This window comes from Triticum dicoccoides, chromosome 4B (assembly GCF_002162155.2).
Source record: "Triticum dicoccoides isolate Atlit2015 ecotype Zavitan chromosome 4B, WEW_v2.0, whole genome shotgun sequence".
Taxonomy (NCBI): Eukaryota; Viridiplantae; Streptophyta; class Magnoliopsida; order Poales; family Poaceae; genus Triticum; species Triticum dicoccoides.
The window spans coordinates 57,768,631-57,785,875 of NC_041387.1; the positions used below are offsets into that span (position 1 = coordinate 57,768,631).

Below are 17,245 nucleotides of genomic sequence, written 5' to 3' on the forward strand. Positions count from 1 at the left end.
TGTACGCCGATGATGATGGAGCGATCGGCGGCGAAATGAACGACTATGAAAACTCTGGGCTTCATGATCCGCACGATTGAATGTTTTACTGCCCTGCCTGCAGCTGCGCCGTCCTGATCTGATTCCTGGTAAAGAAACACGAAAGAAGGGGCGTCGGGTCGACCTTGACAGGACCGATCAACAAACCAACCATGCGTTTATGCTCGGGGATCTGCCCCCGGCGTCGGTCAAACTGATGAGATATGATTCAGAGGGTTCGGGGCTGACGCGTACGCTGTGGAGTTAGAATGCAGTGACCCGCCGGAGGAGTAAAGAATCGTCATCTTGAGTGCTTTCGGAGCTTCCATCTTTCGCCCCGCACGCCACCACCTCCTTCCTGTAACAAAAAGCAACGCCGTTGATAATTATAGTAGTATGTTCATTGAATAAAAAAAGGGGGAAAGAAAGCAAGAAGCGCAAAGGCTCTCCTCCTGGATCTTGAATTCTTGATAAGTTAAAGAAATGGTAGTAGGTCTAGCATCTAGATCCTCTCAGCTCCGGAAACAAATAGCTCTTCAGTCATACTCCTACAACTGTAGAAGAAGAAGAAGAAGAAGAAGAAGAAGAAGAGAGAGGAAGTTGAGAAGGGAAAACAATTGCACCGAGCAACGAAGGCTCCCTCCTTTTACAGCGCCTGTCTCTTCTCTCCTTCTATGACCCAATCCCCAACTCGACCCCCGTTTCTTTCCATTCTCGGCAACGCACCCCACCACCACCAGACCAGAGTAGGCACAGTAGACAGCAGCGACAGTATAAAATACTCTCCTCACCCTCCTCCTAGCGAGCGAGCAAGCGCGGCAACAGGCAACAAAAGCAGAGGAGAAGCCAGATCCGAAGCCGCCGCCGCCACCGCCTCCGTCGAGCCCGGACAAGAACAGCAATCCCGCCAATGGACATGGAGCTCGACGCCGCTCGCCACGGGTTCGCCAAGATGGGCTTCGGGTTCGTCGGCCTCCCCTCTGTCCGCTACTTGTCTGTACTAACCAACTAGTACCCTTGGCTGACGGGGAGACTGCTTCTTCGTCTTCGTCGTGTGTGCGCGCAGGTGCAAGCACTACAGGAGGCGGTGCAGGATCCGGGCGCCCTGCTGCAACGACGTCTTCCACTGCCGCCATTGCCACAACGACTCCACGGTCTCTGCCCTGCTCTGCTCTGCCTCTCTTCTCTTTGCTCTCTCCTCTGGTCTGGTTGGGTTGGTGGTCCTCACAATTCTTTCGTTCTTTGGATAATCTCTGCCTTTTCATCTGCATCTTCTTCTTCTTGCTTGGATTGGGCTTAGAAAGACGGGCACGAGCTCGACCGCCACGCAGTCGAATCGGTGCGCACTTCTCTCACTGCTTCCTCCTCTTCATTTCTTATACTCCCATCTTGTTTCTTCACTTCACCTTCTTCAACTTGATTTCTCGCTAACAAAACAACATTTCCTCTCCTCCGTAGGTCATATGTCTCGTCTGTGACACCGAGCAGCCGGTTAGCATCTGATGGCGATTCCCTCTCTAGTTTCTTCTTTCTTGTGCTGCTACTAGTTTCAGAGTTGAGTTTGGGTATAACAGATTGATTGGTTGGTGATCGTCAGGTGGCGCAAGTGTGCAGCAACTGCGGCGTGTGCATGGGGGAGTACTTCTGCCGGGCGTGCAAATTCTTCGACGACGATGTGAGAATGAGATCCATCGTTCCTGTCCCTGTCCCTGTCCCTGTGCCCGATTTAGATTTGGTGGTGATTGGGTTGTTGTTGATGGGATCTTGCTGCTGCTGTGCAGGTTGACAAGGAGCAATACCACTGCAAAGACTGCGGCATCTGCAGGTAGGTACTCCTATCATATCCTCACAACTGATGCTTAATCGGGAGACTGAAAGCATACAAAACCAGGCCAAATTATGCAAGATTATACACAAAATTCACAAATGAGTTTCCACTTCCATTCAGTTCTACTTTTGACACATCGCCCTGAAAGTTCAAGTTGCCGAGCTGACTAACTGAAACTGTGACACATGCATATCTATCTTCCAACAGAGTTGGAGGCAAGGACAACTTCTTCCACTGCCACAAGTGCGGTAAGCATTCAACATTCATGATCCTTTCATGACACAGTCCTAATTTCAACGATTCCAACTGTATATGTATCTCAATTCGTCGGGTGCCGCCGCCGCAGGATCGTGCTACTCGGTGACCCTCCGGGACAAGCATGTCTGCATCGAGGACTCGATGAAGAACAACTGCCCGATCTGCTACGAGTACCTGTTCGACTCCCTGAGGGAGGCGTCGGTGCTGAGATGCGGCCACACCATGCACTTGCAGTGCTTCCACGACATGCTCAAGCACGACAAGTAATCGCCCATGCGGCCATGCCCCCTGCCCACACATCCCATCCCTTTCGTGTGATCTTGTTCTTCTTGCTTGGATAGATAACGCTATCCTCGACGTGTTGCAGGTTCACTTGCCCCATGTGCTCCGTGTCCATCTTTGACATGGAAAAATTCTTGAGGGCCTTAGATGCCGAGGTGAGTATTTTCTCAGTAAGATCCACAGCATCGGCATGATCTCATCTTGGGTTCCTTTTCGTGTGAATTTTCTCTTCGTGTTCTTGGCCCCGGCCTGAGATTTTTTTTGTATCTTTTTTTGTCAGATTGAGGCGAGTTTCTTACACATGGGAAAGGTCAGTGGCAAATTTGCAACTGACCCAGATTCATTTACTAAACTCTATAAATCCGATGAGACCCGGTTATATAAATCTGATGGTTTTCTGATGCCATTACTCCCGGCATGTGTTTGTGGGTGGGTGCAGGGATGGATCGTGTGCAACGACTGCTGGGACACGACCCGAGTGTATCCGGGCATGGCGGGACAGAGAAAGTGTTGCCATTGCCAGTCCTACAACACCTGCAGGGTTGCTCCATCGGTATTGCCGGCCTAGTACCCACTTCGGTGGCCACTACGATTATTTAGTACTAGCTGCGATTGATGTATTATTTCCAGTTCAACATGAACTGTGGAGACTGCAGAAGCATTATTATATACGGTACCAATTTATATGTACGTACGGTGCCAATTTGCGAGAAAGAAAGATGGATGAAAAAACGCCCTCTCGTTGCAGTTTCTAGGGGAATTTGATTGATGATATATAAGAAAGATGTTGGGTTATTGGTCAAAGTTGGTCATCTTTTGAGAAAAGATCCCATGGAAACTGGTTTGTGAAAAATGTTTGGTTTCATATCACACATCCGTCCCTATGCATGAATGTATTATACCTTGTAAATATTGATGTGAACGTAAAGCTTCTTATAATAGTTTGTCCTTCCCGTCATAAATCTTCAAGAATTATGAGCCAAAAGAACCTATAATGGGTTGTTTTTAGTTGCAAAGAGTTATGTATACTGCACACATAGCTCACAATTATGAAAAAATGAACCAAGGATAAGAGAAAGAGTGGGGAAAAAAAAGGAAAGCTTGTTCTAAAATGGTCGGGCTGGAGAAAGGCTATTATGGAATAACATGGAAATCATCACATCCTTCTCAAAAGACTTCCGCAATATCACTACGAGATGCAAAACCTGGAGGTTCTAGACATTTGGTATACAGGGAAAAAAAAATCCTTACTTGTCAAAGATAATGAAAACGACGAGTCTCGCACTTTAGCGTACCAACTACCATGACAGCATATACTACATGGATGAGGGTAGAATCCCCCTTATGGTTCATCAAATTTGTACTTAGCTAGTTAGAAAATGATAATTCACTAAGGAAGATGAATAAACATCACTGTTTCTTGCTTGAGAATTTGGTTTGTTGGTATCAAAGTGTTTGTCTCAACCATGAATAACAAAATATCCACTCTGAAGTAATAGGCTGTTTCCCCGCAAAAAAAGAGAGAGTAATAGGCTGTTGTTCGAACTCATGATTTGTAAGTATCTTAATACTTCCTTTTGCACTGTATGGCTAATCTAAAAGGTTCATACCATACTAACCATCTCAACATCCACGTATACTTTGCAAACAGAAGTCTCCTGGTATCTTTTTTCTCTTGATGGTATGGGTTGCACACCTTAAAGTCTGCAACATATTCTAGCATTAGAAATGGATGACTCTGAACTAAGCATCCAGGCAACCTGTAGGTGAAGATAGATTCTACTGACAGGTAATTAAGCATAATGGAATTAAAAATGACAGGTAATTGGGTTACCTAACTAAGTAGCATATGATCCAATCAGTGGGCGAAGCAAACCCTTAATTACACTGTTCAGAAAATACAGGGCGGGTTAAAGGTGCACCAATATAAGAACTGAAAGTCAAATAGTAATTGTAACCCTAATGATACCAGAAGAACAATCCTAATACCAGAAGAACAATCCTACAAAAGAGACTTGTATTTGATTATGGCAATATGGCTGAAGATTTTAAGGTAAAAAAAATCTCTAAAATGAACAATACAGAATCTCTTAGGGAAATAGAGACTTTAGTATGATCATGAGGTCGAGCAGTGCTGGCGAATCATTCCATCGTATATCAAGAGGACACTGTCAAATTTGAACAAAACTGGAAAGACAAGGAACAACTCGAAACAAAATACTTTGTGTTTGGTGCTGAACAATGTTCTGTTGTTTCCTGAGTATCATACTCCTTGGCAATAAATCAAGAAATATCGTTTGCTGCTCACTGCTTAACTTGTTAGTCTGTCACATGGTTTCTAAATTTGTTTTTCTTGTTATACAAGGACGCAACAAAAAGGTTGTTTCTTCTTCTTCCTCGTCTGATTTCAGCCCCATCTGGTCAGCGAGCAGCCCAAGCACGTCCCATATCTCAAAGCGCCGCGGATGCGCCTGGTCGTCAGCGACAAAAGAGCTTAGCTCGCCGTCGACCTCCACCGCGCTATACGCCGGGACCTTCTTGAGCCCCCGGCTGCCGATCAGCTTTCGCACCCTCCGCGCGTCATCCTTGCGGTTGGCATCGAGATAAATGTTGGACAGCTGGACGTACACGCCCTCGTCGGCGCCAACACCTAGCTTCTCGAGCTCCTTGGCTGCCACCTCTGCCAACTCGACGTTGCCGTACATCCGGCAGCCTGCTAGGAGAGACCCCCACACGGATGCGAGCGGGGTCATCGGCATTGTCCCGATTAGCCCTACCGCGTCCTCCAGACGCCCGACCCGGCACAGCATGTCGACAGTGCAGCTGTAGTGCTCGTGCCCCGGGGTGACGCCGTACCGCCGGCGCATCTCCTTGAGAAGTCTGAGCCCGTCTTCAACCTTTCCGGCGTGTGCGCAGGCGGACAGCGCCCCGAGCACTGCCACGCCATCCGGGCGCACCCCGTCCTCGCCTGCCATCCTCTCCAAGCAGGCCACTGCCTCCCTCGCCATGCCATGCACCGCGAACGCACCGACCATGGTACCCCAGACGTACTCATTCCGCTCCGGCATTCCCTCGAACACCTTGACCGCCTTCTGTAGGCAGCCGCACTTGGCATACATGCTCACCAGTGCCGACCCGACGAACGCGTCCGCCAGCAGCCCTGGCGCGTTGCTCTCCACGTACCGGTGCACCCACTCCCCGCACTCCAGCGCGCCGGACTGGGCGCACGCCGCGACCGCCGTCGTGAGCACAACGGCGTCCGGCGCCACCCCGTCCGCGAACATGGCCCTGAACAGCGCCAGCCCCTCGGCGGCCATCCCGGCGCGCGCGTACGCCCCGATGACCAGGTCGTAGTGGATGGCCTCCCGCCTCGGCAACTCGTCGAACACCCTCCGCGCGTCGTCCGGGCGGGCCGCGTGGAGCTGGAGCAGCGCGGTGGTGACGTAGTGGTCGGAGGGGAAGAGGGCGTTCTTGACGAGGAGCGCGTGGAGCTGCGGGCCGGGGGGCGGGGCGACGTGGGCCGCGGCGGCGGCGGAGAGGGCGAAGGGGAAGGAGAGGTGGTCGGGGCCGGGGAGCGGCGAGGCGGGGGAGAGCATGAGGAGGAGGAGGCGGAGGGCGAGGAGCGGGTGGGCCTGGGAGGAGGCGCCGCGGGCGAGGACGCGGAGGAGCGAGTTGAGCGCGACGAGGGAGAGCTCCGGGTGGCGCGGGGAGAGGCCGGCGGTGGTGAGGATGGCCTGGACGGGGAGGAGCGGCGCCGCCGGCGAGGCGGCGGACGGGCGGAAGCGGGAGGAGAGGAGCGAGTGGCAGAAGGCGAAGGTTGCCTTGGGGATGTACGGGCGCATGCTGGAGGAAGCAGTCGGCGGGAATGCCAGAGACTTCTCTGTTCTTCAAGAGGGCCGAGTTGCTGGCCCTGTACTCCCTCTCTGTCTTTGAAAAAGAGAACCTTGTAAATTTTGGTTTAAGTCAAAACGGTGCAAAGTTTAATTAGAGCATCTACAGCCGAACGTCCCAAATCTGCTTAAAACGCACGGGCGGACGAGTGATCGGGCGCGAAAATTTGATCCAGGCGGACGCCTCAAACGAGCATCAAACGTCCAGGATGATCAGCACCCCTCATACCCAGCCCAAAATATGGGGCGGATATGAGGCGCCTGGGAGCGTCCACTACATCGGACCCGGACAACACTGGCCAACCCGACCCCACATATATTCCTCCCTATCCACTTGCCGGACCAAATCCTAACCACTTCACTTCACTCCCCCACACTCCACTCTGCCACTCAAGCTCCTGCCCGGCAAGCTCTGGCCTTTTCCAACATGACGGGCAGCGGATTCAGATCCCCCACCTCCAGATCCGTCGACTCCGAACTCATCCCACGCGGCCCCGAGGAGGAGATGGCTGTTCGGCTTGCGCTCAGCCGCTCCCGGGAAAAGGCCCGTGTGAGGCAACGCTCGGCCTCCTTCCATTGGAAATCCATTGCGTCCGTCCAAATGGTCCATGGATCCGACACTAAGTGTGTCGTAGCTGCCTCACCGGAGGCTGTGCGGTCCGACTGGCGTCCGAACGTAGTGGAGGACGCGCAACCCCTCCATTGGCGCTCCGAGGCCATGGACGTACCATGGGCGTCCATCGACTCAAACATGGCACCGCGTGTCCTCTGTGCGAGGCAGCGGGTGAGGGAGATGGCGACAACCCTCGCGGCAGTGGACGTTGGCGAGACGGAGTCGCATTTTCCGGCGCCCCATATGGTACACCAGTCCAGGCACCGCAACCGCGTCGTGGTGGATGTCTCCGGCCCGTCCCAAGACGGATCCATCATCGATCTGAAGTCCACCGGCACCATTCGGGTTCCGGGCTCCAACGAGGAAGAGTAGGACATGTGAGACGGCGGCGACCTGAGTCCCGTGAGCTGGCTCGTGTCCCATGCCCTACTCTACCTTTCCGGCGACCAGACCAACACTTTGGGAAGCTCAGCCGACCGCCGGACATGGGCACGACGAACTGGACCGCTTAAAGATTGGTTTATGTTACATGTAATAATATGGATTTGAGGTTTCTAATTTGAGATGTCCGGATGTAGAATCAAATATTTGAGGCGTCACCGATCAATGTCCGCGGACGCGTTGATGAGTCGAATTTGCCAAGTCCGGTTGTACATGCTCTTAAACTTCTGATGAAAATCATGAACAATTATATAGAAAAACAGACATTATATATAAATATATTTTGTTATGTATCTAATGACATTAATTTGGTGTTGTAGTTTTTGATATTTTTTCTATAAACTTGATCAAATTTGACACCGTTTGAATTCTGACAAAATTTATAAGGCTTCTTTTTCAGAGACATGTGTAGTGGTAAACATGACCGTTGATAGTCACGTGTCTTCATTTTTTAGTGTCAATTGATATACCCCCTCCGTTTTTGCTCTGCATGTCAGATCTCGGTAGGATAAATAGTCGACCCACAATTGCTTTATTAATATGTACTAGCACATATGTCCGTACGTTGCAACAGGAAGAGACATTTCTTTGCGAGAAGCAACGGGAGAGATAATTGATGTGCCCAGCAAAAACGATCTCCGTAGCGGTACGATAGAGCGAGTTGTGGTCTTCTCGTGGGTCATGTTTGTCCCGCGAGGTCTTGATAGTTGGTGTGGCGGCAACCATCCTATTCGTGCATTTTTTTTCCTCCGGGTCCACCTCCGTCATGTGGTTGTGTTTGCCACCTCATTTGGTAGCTATGCGGCGGTTGTGTCTGCCTCCTTATTCGGTAGCTATGCGGCGACTTTCGGGGTACGGTTGCTTCGATCACTCTCATGATGGCGTAACCAGATGGATTACTAATTGTAGCGCATAAATCCCATTTCATCAGCATAATTAGCGCATAACTAGATAACAATGACCCTTCTTTTTAGGGTTTATTCTTTTTGTTTTAGCGCTCATGTGCCCATAATTTTTTATTCGAGCCAAATCAACATATTCTCTTTTATTGGCACTTGCAAGCTAGCACCGACAATAATTTATGAAGTCCCTCTTTCTGCTCATGATTCTCGAGATAACTTTCTTATTTTGATATAAACTTCTTATTACCAGACAACCTATGGACATATACAAACTGGTGGGAATTTACTATAAAGTTTCAAGGCTATACTATTCTCATCATAATTGAAAGATAGATGAGCTTGTTTTATCCATCAACATAATACAGAAGGTCCATAGTTCAATTCCATCGGGGCTTTTTTTTTTGCTTATTCGTCTCACAGAAAAAGAAATGCGTGGGTAGGCCCAATTTGTCCCACACGGGGTACAAACAAAAAAAAATTCAGGAACTATGAGCGGGCGGAACAAAACCTACATGTATATTTAATAGGAGGACCAACAATTTTTATGCAACAAAGCCGCTCTAGTTCAGTTGGCATTCGCCTGAGGATGTGGATGCAATGTCACAAATTCTATTCCTTACGACCGACAAATATTTTTGGCTCCTCGACGAGGATTGATGGGCCGGAGGTGGATGACCCAGTAAGGGAGTGCAGTTGAGGCCCAATATTGCTTGTGCGACGCAATTTTTTTCTTGGGCCAACTGCGTGGGGGCTACTATATGCCGCTAGTTGCGTAAAATAGCACGTGAGACACACATCAGTTTGTGTATGGCCCAACACACTGGCAGGCTTCAAGACGACCAATGTTTGTAAGGCGCGCAAAAATCCAAAAAATGATGTGTTGAAGGATCGAAACCATATCCTCAAAGAACGATTATGTGCTGCTAGCCACTCGAAGAAACGAGTCCTATCAACCAATGTCCAGCTCGAACCATTCTCCAATGTCAGATTTGAAACATTTTTTGTTTTTTTGAACTTTTTAAAAAATATAAATTGCTGAATATTCTTGGAAATATGAATAATTTTGAAAATCCCATTTTTTTTCGAAATTCTTTACATTTTCAGAAATACACAACAAAATTTTACATGTTCAAAATTCACAATTTTATTTGAAAACATGAAGCTTTTATAAAAAGATGAACATTTTTTCAATTTGTGTTTATGAAATGAAACATATTTTAAACATTCAGAACAATTTTAGAAAATGAGTTTTCTTTAAACTCAGAAATTATTTTGAATTTGCGAATATTTCACCAAACAATAATATTTTCGTATTTGCAACATTTTTTAAATGCATTCTTTTGGACAATCGTGTACAACTTTGGAAAACGCAAAGAAAAAATGGAATATTTTTTTAAATTTGAACCATTTTTGGAATGAGAACAAAGATATAAAGTTCTACAAAACATGATAGTTTTTGGAATTATGAACATTTCTAAAAAATCGTTTTATTTCTGAAATTATGAGTTTTTTAGAAAATTATGAATTTTTGAAGAAAATGTGAAAGAAAAATAAACTTGAAAGGAAAAAAGGCAAAATAATCAGGAAAGAAAAAGGGAAAGAAACGGAAAAACAAAATAGAAACATAATACAGGAAAAAAAAGGTTCAGCCCAGCGTGGGCGCACTGTGCGAAGGTGCGGCTATTTGACGCCATATGCAACTAATAGGGTTTTCCAGGTGGGCACGAAAATAAATGGACTGGCTTTTCTGGGCCACATTGCAGGCGGCCCAAATACGAAATTCTGGCGTTTTTCTTTTCTGATACACGAACAGACATAAATTTAGTACCACCTCGAATAAAAAAAATATTTTCAATGGTGAACGAATGAAAAAATCGGAGAAACACACCTTGCTTTATTAGTAGGTATAGAGGTATAGATATAGATTTTATGCAACATAAAATTGATGTCATTGGATTTGTATCATGAAAATTACATATTAATAGTGTAATTGTTCATCAAAGGCTTGTCCTAAGACCCACAATTGCCCCCTGATTTACCCGCGCGTTCGTCCTGCAGAAACAACAGCCGCCGTCGTGTGTTGGAGTTAGGGTGGTTGGGTGGGGTGAGAGAGAGAGGTGGGAGTTGGGTGGGTGTATGGCAGGTGGGGGAGGCGGGGAGTGCAGCGGATACAGCCAGACAACGGGGATGTAGAAAAGTTCTGATTTGTGTCGGCTTCAGACTCAAATAGCAAGCAAATTTTGGATGAAAATGGGTCCGAGGGGCACATAACGGACAAAAAATGGGACAGGTCTGCACGTTGGGTCTTCGTTTTTGTCCCTTTAGACTCAAACGGATACATGCAGACCAAATGGGGCCGTGCATTGGAGTTGGCCTTAGAAGAAACATTCGTTGTCGTGTGGGCATTCGTCGACCTCCACCTCTACAACAGAGATTAGCACTACCACAATAGTGCGAGTTTTGAGATTACTTGCTTGCTAGTCTTGCCTTGTGTAGATTGCTTGCTTGTTGTAGCTCATCATTTAGGGTGTATCACCCAATTGCCTTTGTAGAGAGCTTACATTTCTGAAATCCCCCTCTAAAAATCAACTAAGGAAAGTAAAATTTGGTTGAGGCATCTTTGATCCTTCACACTCTAAATTATAATTCCACCTCTATAAACTATAAAATATTGGGAAACCAACAAGGAGCCACCTGATGACCCACAAGTGTAGGGGGTAAATCGTAGTCCTTTCGATAAGTAAGAGTGTCGAACCCAACGAGGAGCAGAAGGAAATGATAAGCGGTTTCCGATAAGGTTTTCTCTGCAAGCACTGAAATAGTAGGTAATAGGTAGTTTTGTGATAAGATAAATGGTAACGAGTAACAAGTAAATAAAGTAAATAAAGTGCAGCAAGGTGGACCAATCCTTTATGTAGCAAAGGATAAGCCTGCACAATTCCTAATAATGAGGAAGGAGCTCCCGAGGACACATTGGGAATTATCGTCAAGGTAGTTTTCATCACGTTCATAAGATTCACGTTCGGTACTTTGATAATTTGATATGTGGGTGGACCGGTACTTGGGTACTGCCCTAACTTGGACAATCATCCCAATTATTATTAACCCCTATTGCAAGCATCCGCAACTACAATAAAAAGTATTAAGGTAAACCTAACCACAACATTAAGCGTATGGATCCATATCAGCCCCTAACGAAGCAATGCATAAACTAGGGTTTAAGCTTCTGTCACTCTAGCAACCCATCATCTACTTATTACTTTCCCATGCCTTCCTCTAGGCCCAATTAATGGTGAAGTGTCATGTAGTGGATGTTCACATAACACCACTAGAGGAAAAGACATCATACATCTCATCAAAATATCGAACGAATACCAAATTCACATGACTACTAATAGCAAGACTTCTCCCATGTCCTCAGGAACAAACGTAACTACTCACAAAGCATATTCATGTTCATAATCAAAGGAGTAATAATATGCATAAAGGATCTGAACATATGATCTTCCACCAAGTAAACCAATTAGCATCAACTACAAGGAGTAATCAACACTACTAGCAACCCACAGGTACCAATTTGTGGTTTTGATACAAGATTGGATACAAGAGATGAACTAGGGTTTTGAGAGGAGATGGTGCTGGTGAAGATGTTGATGGAGATTGACCCCCTCCCGATGAGTGGATCGTTGGTGATGATTTCCCCCTCCCGAAGGGAAGTGTCCCCGGCAGAATAGCTCTGCCAGAGCCCTAGATTGATTCCGTCAAGGTTCCGCCTCGTGGCGGCGGAGTTTCGTCCCGTAAGCTTGCCCACAATTTTTTCCAGGGTAAAAGTGATGATATAGCAGAAGATGGATGCCGGAGGCCCACCAGGGGGCCCAGGAGATAGGGGGGCGCGCCCTATAGGGGGGCCTGTCTCCTGGACAGGGTGTGGGCCCCCTGGCCTATTTCTTTTGCTCATAAATTCTTATTAAATCCAAAAAGTTGTTTCGTGGAGTCTCAAGACTTTTGGAGTTGTGCAGAATAGGTTTCCAACATTTGCTCCTTTTCCAGCCAGAATTCCAGCTGCCGGCATTCCCCCTCTTCATGGTAAACCTTGTAAAATAAGAGAGAATATCTATAAGTATTGAGATATAATGTGTAATAACAGCCCATAATGAAATAAATATTGATATAAAAGCATGATGCAAAATGTACGTATCAACTCCCCCAAGCTTAGACCTTGCTTGTCCTCAAGCGGAAGCCGAAATCGAAAAATATGTCCACATGTTTAGAGATAGAGGTGTCGATAAAAAATGAAATACGGACATGAGGGCATCATGATCATTCTAATAACAACAACATATATAGATTTTGTCATATGATTTCCTATGCTCAAATAATAAGCAATTCACAATGTCAAGTATGGTTCAAAAACTTCATTGGGAACTAACAAACTATAATCTCAGTCATTGAAACAATTGCAATTTATCGTAACATCAGAAAGGGTCAATAATAGAGCTTTTCAGCAAGCTCACATACTCAACTATCTCGTAGTCTCTTATAATTGTTAACACTCACGCAATACATGTGGTTATAGAGTTTCAGCCGGACACTGAGAAAGATAGGGGCTTATTGTGTTGCCTCACAACGTATTCACCTTTAGGTGATGTCAACAATTATAGCCCATGCTAACTTACATCCAATTGGATATATGCATCATGATCTTTCAAACACGAGGAGCTTGCCTAAGGATAAAATAAAAAGGGAAAGGTGACGATCACCTTGACTCAAGCATAAAGTAAGTAAAAGATAGGCCCTTCACAAAGGGAAGCAGAGGTTGTCATGCGCGTTTAGGGTTGATGCACGAAATCTTAATGCAAAAGAATGTCACTTTATATTGCCCCTTGTATGTGGACCTTTATTATGCAGTCCGTCGCTTTTATTACTTCCACAACAAGTTCGTACAAAGCTTATTTTCTCCGCACTAATAATTCATACATATTTAGAGAGCAATTTTTATTGCTTGCACCGATGACAACTTACTTGAAGGATCTTACTCAATCCATAGGTAGGCATGGTGGACTCTCATGGCAAAACTAGGTTTAAGGATATTTGGAAGCACAAGTAGTATCTCTACTTGGTGCGAGGAATTTGGCTAGCATGAGGGGGAAAGGCAAGCTCAACATGTTTGGAAGGTCAATGACAATATACTTTAACTGAGATGTCGGAAAACATAGACCATTACGTTGTCTTCCTTGTCCAACGTCAACTCTTTTAGCATGTCATACTTAATGAGTGCTCCCAATTATAAAACGTGTCCAAGATAATGTATTTATATGTGAACCCCTCTTTCCTTATCACTTCCTATTAATTGCAACGATGACCAAGGCTACGTTCATCAACTCTCAACAATTTTTATGCCTCATACTTTCTATGTGTGAAGTTATCACTATCCATAAGATCAATATAAACTCTTTTATTATTTCTACTTTCTCAAGATCATAGCAACATAGGAAAGCCCTTGACTCAACACTAATCTTTATTATAGATAGCACATGTGCTCGATTACATAAAGGGATCACAATGCAAAACTCAAAACTACTTGATATCAAAACTTTGAACTAATAGATCAAGATACTACGAAAAGGATCGAACTAAATAAAGCGGTAAAGATAAGAGTCTTGATGACCCACAAGCATAGGGGGTAAATCGTAGTCCTTTCGATAAGTAAGAGTGTCAAACCCAACGAGGAGCAGAAGGAAATGATAAGCGGTTTCCGGTAAGGTTTTCTCTGCAAGCACTGAAATAGTAGGTAATAGGTAGTTTTGTGATAAGATAAATGGTAACGAGTAACAAGTACATAAAGTAAATAAAGTGCAGCAAGGTGGCCCAATCCTTTATGTAGCAATGGATAAGCCTGGACAATTTCTAATAATGAGTAAGGAGCTCCTGAGGACACATTGGGAATTATCGTCAAGCTAGTTTTCATCACGTTCATAAGATTCGTGTTCGGTACTTTGATAATTTGATATGTGGGTGGACCGGTACTTGGGTACTGCCCTAACTTGGACAAGCATCCCACTTATGATTAACCGCTATTGCAAGCATCCGCAACTACAATAAGAAGTATTAAGGTAAACCTAACCACATCATTAAGCGCATGGATCCATATCAGCCCCTAATGAAGCAACGCATAAACTAGGGTTTAAGCTTCTGTCACTCTAGCAACCCATCATATACTTATTACTTCCCCATGCCTTCCTCTAGGCCCAATTAATGGTGAAGTGTCATGTAGTGGACGTTCACATAACACCACTAGAGGAAAAGACAACATACATCTCATCAAAATATCGAACGAATACCAAATTCACATGACTACTAATAGCAAGACTTCTCCCATGTCCTCAGGAACAAACATAACTACTCACAAAGCATATTCATGTTCATAATCAGAGGAGTAATAATATGCATAAAGGATCTAAACATATGATCTTCCACCAAGTAAACCAATTAGCATCAACTACAAGGAGTAATTAACACTACTAGCAACCCACATGTACCAATTTGTGGTTTTGATACAAGATTGGATACAAGAGATGAACTAGGGTTTTGAGAGGAGATGGTGCTGGTGAAGATGTTGATGGAGATTGACCCCCTCCCGATGAGAGGATCATTGGTGATGATGTTGGTGATGATTTCCCCCTCCCGGAGGGAAGTGTCCCCGGCAGAACAGCTCCGCCAGAGCCCTAGATTGATTCCGCCTCATGGCGGCGGAGTTTCGTCCTGTAAGCTTGCCCACAATTTTTTCCAGGGTAAAAGTGATGATATAGCAGAAGATGGATTCCGGAGGCCCACCAGGGGGCCCAGGAGATAGGGGGCACGCCCTATAGGGGGGGGGGCGCCCCCTGTCTCCTGGACAGGGTGTGGCCCCCCTGGCCTATTTCTTTTGCTGATAAATTCTTATTAAATCCAAAAGGTTGTTTCGTGGAGTCTCAGGACTTTTGGAGTTGTGCAGAATAGGTTTCCAACATTTGCTCCTTTTCCAGCCAGAATTCCAGCTGCCGGCATTCCCCCTCTTCATGGTAAACCTTGTAAAATAAGAGAGAATAGCCATAAGTATTGAGATATAATGTGTAATAACAGCCCATAATGCAATAAATATTGATATAAAAGCATGATGCAAAATGGACGTATCACCACCCGAAACATTTTTTCCGCCGCCGCAAACTTCTGTTCTTCCGCAATTCCATCTGAAGGCCTTTTCCGGTACTCTACCAGAGGGGGAATCAGTCACGGAGGGCTTCAAAACATATTAATAGGTTAGTCCCAAAAATAATATAAAATAGCATATTAATGCATATAAAACATCCAAAACAGATAATATAATAGCATGGAACAATAAAAAATTATAGATACGTTGGAGACATATCTGATACGTCTCCAATGTATTTATAATTTTTTATTGTCCATGTTGTTATATTATCAATCTTGGATGTTTTACAATCATTTCATAGCAACTTTATATAATTTTTGGGACTAACCTATTGACATAGTTCCCAGTGCCAGTTGCTGTTTTTTGCTTTGCAGAAAATCAATACCAAACGGAGTCCAAATGCAGCAAAACTTTTTGGAGATTTTTTTTGGACCAGAAGACACACGATGGCCAAGGAAGTACCAGAGGGGGGCTCCGAGGGGAGCACTGTTGGGGAACACGGTAATTTCGATCACGCAAGATCTATCTAGGTGATGCATAGCAACGAGAGGGGAGGGTGTGTCCACGTACCCTCATAGACCGAAAGCGGAAGCGTTTCAATAATGCGGTAGATGTAGTTGAACTTCTTCGCGATCCAATCCATCAAGTACCGAACGTACGACACCTCCGTGTTCAGCTCGATGACGTCCCTCGTGCTCTTGATCCAGTTGAAGACGAGGGTGAGTTCCGTCAGCACGACGGCGTGGTGACGGTGATGATGATGTTACTGGCACAGGGCTTCGCCTAAGCACTACGATGGTATGATCGAGGTGTGTAACTATGGAGGGGGCACCGCACATGGTTAAGAGAAACTTATGTGTTCTAGGGTGCCCCCTGCCCCTGTATATAAAGGAGGGAGGGGGAGGCCGGCCTGCCATAGGGGGCACGCCCAAGAGGAGGAGTCCTACTAGGACTTCCTAGTCCTAGTAGGATTCCACTTCAAGGGAGAGAGGGGAAAGGAAGGAAAGGGGGAGGGAGTAGGAAAGGGGGGTGCCACCCCCCTTTCCCTTGTCCTATTCGGACTCCAAGGGGGGGGGGTGGCCTGCCCTGGCCGCCCTCCTCTCTCTCCACTAAGGCCCATGGTGGCCCATTAGTTCCCCTGGGGGGTTCCAGTAACCCCTCTAGCACTCCAGTTTTACCCGAAACTTCCCGGAACTCATCCGGTGTCTGAATAACATGGTCCAATATATCAATCTTTATGTCTCGACCATTTTGAGACTCCTCGTCACATCCGTGATCTCATTCGGGCCTCCGAACAAACTTCGGTCATCAAAACACATAACTCATAATGCATATCGTCATCGAACATTAAGCGTGCGGACCCTACAGGTTCGAGAACTATGTAGACATGACCGAGACACATCTTCGGTCAATAACCAATAGCGGAACCTGGATGCTCATATTGGCTCCTACATATTCTACAAAGATCTTTATCAGTGAAACCGCATAACAACATACGTTGTTCCCTTTGTCAATTATATGTTACTTGCCTGAGATTCGATCGCTGGTATCATCATACCTAGTTCAATCTCATTACCGGCAAGTCTCTTTACTCGTTCCGTAATACTTCATTCCGCAACTAACTCATTAGTCACATTGCTTGCAAGGCTAATAGTGATGAGTATTACCGAGAGGGATACCTCTCCGAAACATGGAGTGACAAATCCTAATCTCGATCTATGCCAACCCAACAAACACCTTCGGAGACACCTGTAGAGAATCTTTATAATCATCCATTTACGTTGTGACGTTTGATAGCATACAAGGTGTTCCTCTGGTATT

At 45.8% G+C, this 17,245-nt stretch overlaps 2 protein-coding genes across 2 annotated transcripts; one reads left to right on the plus strand and one right to left on the minus strand.

Moving 5' to 3' along the window:
- Window positions 1–644: 644 nt before the first annotated feature.
- On the plus strand, window positions 645–3,272 carry LOC119294989 (E3 ubiquitin-protein ligase SRFP1). The gene is made up of 11 exons (XM_037573302.1): window positions 645–981; window positions 1,085–1,172; window positions 1,319–1,357; window positions 1,477–1,509; window positions 1,616–1,693; window positions 1,800–1,843; window positions 2,054–2,094; window positions 2,193–2,367; window positions 2,472–2,541; window positions 2,667–2,696; window positions 2,826–3,272. The coding sequence occupies exons 1-11, from the start codon at window positions 929–931 to the stop codon at window positions 2,952–2,954; spliced, it is 780 nt and encodes a 259-aa protein (XP_037429199.1). The 5' UTR covers window positions 645–928; the 3' UTR covers window positions 2,955–3,272.
- Window positions 3,273–4,578: 1,306 nt separating this feature from the next.
- Window positions 4,579–6,228, minus strand: LOC119293335 (putative pentatricopeptide repeat-containing protein At3g28640). The gene has a single exon (XM_037571841.1). The coding sequence runs from the start codon at window positions 6,226–6,228 to the stop codon at window positions 4,714–4,716; it is 1,515 nt and encodes a 504-aa protein (XP_037427738.1). The 3' UTR covers window positions 4,579–4,713.
- Window positions 6,229–17,245: the final 11,017 nt, after the last annotated feature.